The sequence below is a fragment of the Morone saxatilis genome, unplaced genomic scaffold, assembly GCF_004916995.1.
Source record: "Morone saxatilis isolate NCDOM2014 unplaced genomic scaffold, NCSU_SB_2.0 Contig7, whole genome shotgun sequence".
Classification (NCBI taxonomy): domain Eukaryota; kingdom Metazoa; phylum Chordata; class Actinopteri; family Moronidae; genus Morone; species Morone saxatilis.
The window spans coordinates 15850700-15861010 of NW_023340246.1; the positions used below are offsets into that span (position 1 = coordinate 15850700).

The 10311-nt window shown below is 39.5% G+C and overlaps 1 protein-coding gene across 1 annotated transcript; it reads left to right on the plus strand.

Moving 5' to 3' along the window:
* Nucleotides 1–784: 784 nt before the first annotated feature.
* On the plus strand, nt 785–3538 carry LOC118340400 (potassium voltage-gated channel subfamily F member 1-like). Its single transcript, XM_035678337.1, has one exon. It carries the CDS (start codon nt 1006–1008, stop codon nt 2503–2505), a length of 1500 nt encoding a protein of 499 aa, XP_035534230.1. The 5' UTR covers nt 785–1005; the 3' UTR covers nt 2506–3538.
* Nucleotides 3539–10311: the final 6773 nt, after the last annotated feature.

Sequence of the window (10311 nt, forward strand, 5' to 3'; positions counted from 1 at the left end):
AGCCAGCGGAGTGCGTGTGTCTGATTTCCCTGTTTGCTACTACACAATTCATTACATGCCGCTGAGGTTTATGATGTGCTGCGTCAAAACAACCACAGACAGACAGAGCGCCACCGGAAACACGCAGACAGCCTTAAAAGTAAAAGCATTGTGATGTCTGTGGCTGTGATACTCTTGTTACTTACTGTATATGACTGATTCACAGGGGCTGAAACATTTCTCATTAGTCATTTTTATTCATATATCATGTTCTTTGGGTAATTTTTAGATAATTTAGCCAGTAAGTTTTTGCCCTTTGATACAAATAATTTCTTTGATATTAATTTATTATGGTATTTAAATTATTATTTGGCCTGTTTGAGTTTGTTTGTATTTTTATAATTCTTTTATAATTGTTTCCCTGCTTTTTTGACTCATACAAAGCCCTAAAACTCAGTTCTCAAGTTTGTTCTTAATAATTTTATGTAAGATAATTCATCACAAGGTTGGTAAGGAAGGTTTGTTAGTGTGTAAGCAGCAGAGTAAATGACAACGACTGGAATAAGGTTACAGAAGAAAGGTGGTCAGTGTGCGTGTTGTATTAACAGAGGTCAGACATTAAGTGTTTTTTTAACTGCTGGATAATAATTGAGCTACGAAAACTGTCTCAATCTGCATTAACAGGGTGTTTGGTGGCGAAAAAAAACTTGATCAGTAAATGTTTTGTTTTGAAAGTTATGCCCGGAAGTCCTGTGGTTTCATCGTGGCATACTTGACATTACGCGCACTTCAATACCAACTTTCTCAGAGCGCACAGGCGCACTGTTCACTGCCAAACACGGCTGTGTTGAAGACTTGACGCTGCAGTCACCTCTGAGCAAACATTTATTATTTTCTTCAACTAAAACGCAGAGATTAGAAGATTCAGGAGGTTTTACGCACAGCGCCAGAGCTTCTGGTGACTTGCGTTTACTACAGTACACACTTTTGTAAATTTTTTTGTGTTGCGGACTTGTTGTCAACACAATGTGGGGGATCCAGAGGACGCGGTATGCAGACTGCAATGGCTCTGAAGCCAGTGAAGAGACAGAGATTGTAGTTAACATAGGCGGAGTGAAACAGGTGTTATATGAGGACGTGTTGAATCGCTTCCCAGACACCCGCTTGGCAGAACTGGTGGACTGTTCACTTAAATCTTCTGAAGAAATATCTTTACTATGTGACGACTACGACCCTGACACTGGAGAATTTTATTTTGACAGAGACCCCGAAGCATTTAAGTGTATAATTGAACTGTATTATTATGGAGAGATTCACATGAAACGAGGCATCTGTCCAATTTGTTTCATGAAGGAGATGGAGTTCTGGAAAATCGGCTCTGATTTTCTGGATGACTGTTGTAAATGCCACCTGAAGGAGGTAGAGGATGAACTTGCAGAGATTGCAGATAAAGTGAGAACTATCCTGGTGGACCGGGAGGGAGATCCGTCTGCAGAAGGCTGGCAGCGCTTTCAGATGTGCCTCTGGAGGCTGATGGAGAAGCCGGAGTCCTCGATGCCTGCGCACATAATCGCTATAGTTTCTTTCATCTTCATCCTCGTCTCCTCCGTGGTGATGTGTGTCGGGACCATCCCCGACCTACAGGTGGAGGACGCAGAGGGTAACCTCTCGGAGCACCCAACTCTGGAGGTCATCGAGACGATGTGCATCGGCTGGTTCACTATTGAATACCTCCTGCGTCTGATCTCCTCTCCAAATAAAATAAAATTCGTCCTGTCTTTCATGAACATCATCGACTTCATGGCGATAATGCCCTTCTTCGTGGTGCTGATTCTGACCTCCTTCGGCGCAGGAATGATGGAGCTGGCTAACGTGCAGCAAGCGGTGCAGGCTTTACGCATAATGCGCATTGCGCGCATTTTCAAGCTGGCACGGCATTCCTCTGGTCTCCAGACCCTCACATCTGCCCTGAAGAGCAGCTTCAAAGAGCTCGGACTTCTCCTCATGTATATGGGCGTGGGGGTCTTCCTTTTCTCCGCGTTGGGCTACACCATGGAGCAGAGCCACCCGGACACCTTGTTCACCAGCATCCCACAGTCGTTTTGGTGGGCTGTGATCACCATGACCACGGTGGGCTATGGAGACGTCTACCCCAAGACCACTTTAGGTCGGTGTAACGCGGCCATCAGCTTTCTGTGCGGGGTGATCGCCATAGCGCTGCCTATACACCCTATCATCAACAATTTTGTCCTCTTCTACAACAAGCAACAGGTGCTGGAGACTGCGGCCAAGCATGAGATTGAACTGATGGCGCTGCGCTCCAGCGACGGCGAACAAGAGGCTGCACCCAGCGCCCATAAACATGTTTGCGGTGCAGGGGTCTGGGATAACGCCATGCGCTCCTGTCACAGCGACACATACATCCCCTTACTGAAGGATCCCAGGGGAGGGGCGGGGATCCAGACCCCCAGCATGGACACAAGCTTTGAGAGCACAGCGGAAGCCACTGAATATTTCATCTCATGAACACTGAAGACCTCGCATCATTTGAAAACTGCAAAAAAAAGATAAACAACAACAAAAAAAATCAAATGAATTATTCATTTTTGACTTAATCAAACACCCGTTCAATTCAGGGTCAATGGAGGCATGCTTGTAAATAGCCTTTTAAAAATAATAGGGCGGCAGTAATGCTCTCCAAGGATCTTAAATGCATTTGAGGAATTGTGCCTATTATAGGGACATGTGTGTAAGATATTGACTTGATGAGCTGTGCCTTTGCGCAGTAACTCCCTGTAGGCTGAGGGGTTCTGTTTGAACAGCCAGTACACTGATTCCCCCATGTAGGCTTCTTATATAACACCCCCATTCTCAATCTTCACACTCATACTGTAGACTGCACTGTAGCTTCTTTCTCTGTACAGAAATATGTATCAAAATGGATGTTTGTTTTTTTTAAGACTGGTAGCTCCTCCAGGAGAAGAAGATAAATGATAGGGTTATTAATAGTGTACAGGCATCACAACAAAACTAGACTAGGTATAGTGCCATACATTTTTCAGTGAGACATTATGGTTATGGAAGAGACTATAAAAGCAACATCTGATCAAGGCTGTGCAACTCTGGTTCTGCCTGTGATCTTCTTGGCATCAGTGTAAATATGTGTACTTGACACTGTATGATTGTGAGGTAATATGTCAGATATAAAACCCCTCTACGGTGCAGAAATGTTGAAAGCAGTGACTGCGATCAGATAGGATCATGTTACCAACACCAGGAACTCTGAAGCTTCCTTGGCTGCAGGACATGTTCCTATAATGGGTTTAAATTTTGCAGCAGCCGTCACAACTCTGCCTCCTCCCTGAAGGATTAGTGGAATAACTTGACCACCGAGTTATGGGGCGAGGACGAAGGAGCAACAGGCTGGAGGTTAAACAAATATAATCCCAGTGATTGAGTTACTAAATTTATGAAACAAAATGTTTTTCAGACTGCAGGTTAGTTAACCTGAAAATCTGGGTGGAAGGAAAGGAACTGTGATTAAAGTATGAATAAAAAATATAAATAATGAGGAGGGATTTTTTTATTAATTCATCAAAATGTCATGCATTATAATACTAGCAGGTTATCATCATAAACAGAAGGTGTAAGAGTATTATAAGGGTAGTGTCTGCTTCTGTCTTAATGCATTACTGCTCTTATTTGGTGCAACTTGATGAAAAGTAGATGCATTTTTTCCACTCTAAAGTGGCTTAATGGGCTCTGTATTTAACGGTTGCATTTTCACAGTTTGAAAGGTCTCAACTCCTACACCATTAGTCTGATTGACATGGAACTTGCTGCACGAATAGAACAATCCTCGGAAACTATTAGTTTGCACAATAGGGAAGCTATAATTAAAAACTGACATATTTAATTCAAATGTCATTTCTCAGATGTCATTTTTTGCGTCCTGGAGGAATGATTTATGTCAAGATTGTGTTCCTGTGCCCTGTCTTATTTTGTGATTTTATGAAATAATGTCTTGACACACATTCTTTGTGCACGTTTTCCCACTAAAACTGGGCAAATAAAGAAGAAGAGCAGGGCGTTAATAGCAGCAGGTATAGCCTGAAAGTGAAATGGTGCAGTTGAAAAAGGTCAGATATATTTGACCTCAACTCTTATGTGGGTTCAACTGTGTAACTGAACTTATTTCTGTTTTTTCCCTCAATAGCCGATAACAGTGGTTCCGAACCTTTTGTTTTCTGACATTCCTCTACAGAACTCAACTTCAGACATTGCCAGTCAAATGTGTTAATTTAAACTGACTTTAAACTTGATATTATTCAACACTATTTATTATACCAAACGTAGATGCAGCCTTACAGATATATAACTATACTAAAATAAAAGAAAGAAGTAACTGAGTAACATATCTGTAATTTTAAAATTGTATGGGCTACCTTAAGCTGACACTTTTTTCCTGAACAAACAGACAATCTTAAAACAAACAAAACATAATCCAAATCAATGATGCAATGGGCTAAATGTAGACAGCGAGGCTGTGTCATATACAGTATGTATCTGTCATATACAGTATGTATCTGTCATATACGTCTTCATGCTCACACATCTTAATCCTTACATATATGGATGGAAGGTTCCTGTTGGTCGGTTCTGGCCAATAAAGATATGATAAGAAAACCTTTATTTCTCCCACAATGGGGAAAACAGCATACAGAAAGGGCAGAATAAAAAGAGCACAAATAATAGTTTATAAAAGATAAATAATGAAATAGAATAGCAATCATATTGTGCCATGTTCTAAACTTCTTTTAAATTTGAAAAATATTTTATTATTATGCTGCTAACTACTACCAATAATAACAACGAATTATGTTAGTTATTATCAGGCAGCAACTGGAAGGGATGGGAAAAGATGCAGCAGGGAGATAATCCAGGGAGGGACACCTAAATGTCCACATAGTGTTAACTGTAAACTTTACTCCAACCTCAGTTTTTGGTACTTAAAATGTTAACATTTTGAAAACTGTAACAGACAAACATAATATTAACACACATATATAAACACAATATTTTATGCTGGACTTGAAAATGCAGATTTTATATTGGTTTGGGTATCTTAAAAAACAAACAAACAGTGTTTGACCTAAATTAAAGCCCAAAATGTACTGTACTGTAATGTAAGTACTGTGATCATTACATCACCAACAGATGTTAATGGTTTGAAGAGGGATGATACATCTTACTGCTGCCGTACTGACGTGGTGTCTGCATCAATCACTGGGACAAGATGTCAGTTTGTTTGATTAGTAAGAGGGCACTGATTCAGTATTAGATACCTCTTCAGTAATGTTTTCCACTGAGCTCCAGTCTTAGTTATGCAGCCTGAGAGAAAGATCACGGAGGAGGTCAGGCAGGACTGCAGGCTGTCCACCCACTCGTGTCCTAAACAGGACTCGGCTATCTCTCCTGGCCAGCAGCAGATTCACACATGTCAAAGCCTGGAGAAAGGCCTTTGTACACACTGACAGGTGGAGCTGGAATGTCAAAGGCGAGCATTGTGTAATGGAACAATGTTCCTCCAGCAGATGCACATGCAAATACACATACACCTTCACGTTCAAATTTAGATTTACAAGCACACACACACACTGGCCTATACAAACATTCCCCCTACTCTCCGCCGCCTACCTACAAGTGTGCACACAAATAATTGCGAGCACACATACACAAGCTGCTACACCCCTATACCCACAGCCATGTGTGATCCACTCTACAGTAACCTGCCGTGATCTGCTGGCTAATCACCAATTTTAACACCCACATGTTGGTCATCTGTGGCATTCAGTGGGTGTTTAAGATAAGAGGTATTCCTGAGCATTTATTTAAAAATTGTGCTCATTACCCTTTCACATAAATAGTCACATTTTTTTGTGAGAATTTCCAGCTAGCTATGGTTGTTGTTACTAAATCAACACATTTGTTCTAGGTTTCCATTGACTCATTCGACTTTGAAGAGAAAGTTGCCTCATGCGTGTGTATGTGCAACACAGATTTTTCTAAAAATGCTCTAAACAGACGGAAAGGATCACAATCTGCGTAGGTGTTTGCTTGGGGAAAGTTTTTCAAATTCTTAAGCTGACAGTTAAATTACTTTCCTCTTTTATTTCTAAGATGCTGACATTTCATTCCACAGCTAAGCCAACATGCAGTGAGGGTGGAGAAGAATAATTAACAAGGCAAAGTCTATGTAGCAATGCAATGTTTGCTTCAATACCATAGTGCTGTGTGTGCACTTCCATATTTTATAATGTATTAAATCATGGATCATGCTTGTAGGATGAATAAACGCAGTATGACATTCTGCCTGAACCCTCAGATAGTAAATTGCACACTATCACACAACCACTAGGTTTGAGTGTGTTTTAATCAAAGGGGTTCCTGAATCTCACGTGTCCCCTCCAGCTGACTTACAGCTCTGATTGTTTACTGGCGACATAATGGCGTATTGGTATTGAGTTACACACAACCATTTTGATGACAGCACGAGATCCCGCTCCCCTCTGCCTGTTCCCCTCTCCCTCGACCTTTAGGACAGGGATCTGATTCTACTCACATCTCTTGTCTAAAAATAGGGAAATGCCTGTTTGGCACGCTGTATATAAACAGTAAAGACAAATGGAAGTTCAAGACGAACTCAGTCTAATTAAGTTGTGCATGTGTGTCCCTAAATGGCTTTCTTTGGTGTTGTTTTATGAATGTGTCTCAACTGTAAAAAAGTGGTTGTGATATAAAATGATTGTCCACAGTGTCTGAGAGTTTCAGTCACACAATTCTGTATATCTATTAAAGTCCACTAAAAAATGTTTTACTTCTTGTTCCTACAGTTGTATGGTTGAGTGTCACTGTGCATAATGATGTATGTGCAGAGTTTGACCCTAGAAGCATGTTTTCAAATTAATCTGTGGAAGTGGAAAGTTTCTCTGTCTGATTTTTAAGGGGCGGGGCCTCAGAGCATTATTTGTGACATCACAAATAATTTAGATGTCGACACTGGTCTAGTATGCAACTTGAAGCCACCAGTGCAAATACACCGAGAATGGACTTTACAATGTAGGAGTGTACAAGTAAGAGTGTATCCAGCAGGAAAACTTTAGAAATGAACAAAATTTGCATATTTATAGATTATGGAATATTTAATTTGGTAGAAGGAGCAGATATCTTTCTAATTTCAATGTGAAAATTATTCTTTTTTCAATGAAAAAACATATCAAACACACATTATTGATTTAATTATTGATTTATTATGTCTTAATACAAGTTTGGAGAGGATCTTTAAGGAAAGTTGTAGACTGATATTAAATATAGTGCGAAGACATCAGACTACAAATATGTTAAAAATAAGGTATAAGTTAAGAAAGAAAGGCATTCAAACATCATGGATAAGATATTGCACTCAAGACCACACTAAAAGCAGATAATGTCTGCTTTCAAATGGTACAAATGGGATATTTTAATGGATTCATATCCTGCAGAAGATGGTCAAACACATTTGAATAAGAATGTGTGTGTATAATGCCATGGCTTAACAGCCCAGCCCTCCGAGCGCTATCTCTGTTTGAGAGATATTTTCAGCTGCAGGAGAGGGAAAAGGTAATCTCCCCAATGTGAGATTCGGAAGAAGAGGAAAAACATCCTCCTGGAGCGTTATTGTGTGTCAAATGAGTTTCATTTTTTCAACAGGAATGTTTAAAACACTGCGTAGGCGCACCCTGGGGCACTTTGATTCAGGCAGAGAGCTGCATAAAATTGCATGACAATAATTACATAGATTAAATATGACCTTCTACAAAATAGCAGAATAGGATAATGCACTTAACCCACTCAACCCGTCTGCAAAAGTTATTTCCATATCTTCTTTTCCCCCTAACCTTATCACTTCTTCCAATTCTTTTATCTTGATGGAAGTTCTTTTGCAAAATCACCACGTCTGCCCTTGTGGGTTTACAAGAACACAGATCAGAAATAGCTGGGAAAATGTATAAAAAACAATACTCTTTAATTTGAAAAATCCCACAGCTTGTGCCAGATCAATGTATTGTTTCAGATGCATTACTTAATGGTCTTGCAGCTGACTATGCCAAAGCCTTTCAATATATCCATGAAAAGTGTTAAACAATAAAATCAATACAGTCGTGCTCCTGCAACCTGAATACTGACCAGTGGAGATGAAATGCAGACTTCTGCTGTTTGCTGGTACATTACCCTGGACTCATAAAAATGGAAAAGGAAAATATAACTGCAAATGCAATATGAGAAAAGTGATTTGTCTGGAAAATAGCTCTCACTGGTGAGCCAGTTTCTTTTTCATCAGAGGGACTAATAGAGACACGGTCTGATGCAAAGCTTTTGCTCCAGCAGAGAAGTGAATAAGGGTTTTTAAACATCCAGTTTGGGTGTTATAGAGAGAGCTCTGGGTTTACTGATACTGTGTGTGTATGTGTGAACTCACCATTTAATATAAATCAGCAATGAGCATAGTAGATTGCAGTAGTAGTTTATTACCTTTTATATTTTCATTTATTGAAAACAAAGATTTATGCTGAGACTCCTGAGCGCAAAATTAAACTGTGATTGATGTTTCCCCAGTTTCCAGAAAAAATACATTAGTTTGAGAATATAAAAGAGAAAGCGTGTATCAGGACTATATCACACTGCCTATAGTCTGAGCATAAGCTCAGTATCTTGAGATTTGGCAGGCGAGTTATAGCCTCATTTTTTTCAGGTTGTTATCTGAGGGTTTTTACTGTGCCTTTTATGTGAAATAGAGACTGGGTGATTCTGGACCATCGCAGTTTAATGTTGAGCCTGAAGGAGGTGATGTGGCCTTAACTCACTAAAAACATCTGTGATGGCTCCTACTCAATACGCTTACTGAAACACCTGCCCTCAACCAGCCCTCTGCTGCTCTAAGAACAAGCCAAGTATCTGTGTATAGAGGAGGCTCAGGGGAATAGCCTGCATTAAATCCTCTCTTCTGGAAAATATCTGTCTGATTATATTTATCTTTTATGCAGCGAAGGGGAGCAGCAAAATGTGTATAAACTCATTATATTAGTTTAGTCTCATTATACAATATTGGATTTGTTAAATATTGTTTCAGGAGCCTAATATGGAAGCATTAGTCATTGATTACCCTGCACAGTGGACCTGAGTACATCAAGCAATTCAGATGTTTGCTATATTATAGCTCATTGCTTGTTAATAGGTTTGTTCTGTTCCTTTTAATTATATCATTTTGAAACTCAGCTATACTACAGTGCTTATAAAATCGTGTTATCTTACAAAATTGGATTAAAGGGAATTTAATGCGGCTTTTTTGACACTGATCAACAGAGAAAGACCCATTAAAGGCAAAAACAGTGTTTATTTGTATTCATGCTGTAAGTTCTGCTACAATAATGATTGACTCACCTTCTAGTTTCTGGTGTATTTATAGTTGCCAGTTTATTTGGCACACCTAGAAAAAGGTGTCCAGGTCCAGTGTGTAACCTTTAGGAGGATCTATTGCCAGTAATAGAATATAATATTTATAGGTATTTATTTTTATTTTTATTGGTGTATAATTTCCTTTAAGTGAGAACCATCATGTTTTCGTTACCTTAGAATGAGACCTTTCTATCTAGGGAGTGGGTCCTCCTCCATGTTGAACCGCTATGTTTCTACAGTAGCCCAGAACAAACAAACCGAACACTGGCTCTAGATAGGGCCTCTTGCATTAATCGGGAGGTTGCAACTGATACTCAGTAGTTGGTTGGTTGTTGGTTTGTACTGTAGAGTAGAAAACAGTTGTGGTATAAGCATGGCCTGTAAAGTTTACAGATATAACTTCATACATGGTCATTGAAGAATCACTGCCAAAAAAGTAATTTGCCACTGAAGTGTTAAAGGACCACTGTGCAGCATGTAGGAGAAACTACCATAGAGCACCATAGAGTCAGTGTTTGGTTTCTGTAGATAAAAACAGCTCAAAACAAAAACACTAACACTAATTCATATTTTCAGGTGATTATACTCTAATGAAAACCTACCTATGAATATTATATTCCATTTCTGCTAAGAGATCTTCCTAAATGTTACACATTGGACCTTTAAAGCAATTGTTTGTCATTTTGAAAAAAGACAATAATTTGCTTTCTTGACGAGAGTTGAGAAGATCAATATCACTCGTGTCTGTATGGTAAAAATGAAAATAGAGCCAGCAGGCAATTCGCCTACTATAGACAACTGACATCAGTGGAAAACAGCCAGCTTGGCTCAGTAGAA

Coding starts and splice junctions, on each gene's coding strand:
- LOC118340400 (XM_035678337.1), top strand. CDS start 1,006: ATGTGGGGGATCCAGAGGACGCGGTATGCAGACTGCAATGGCTCTGAA.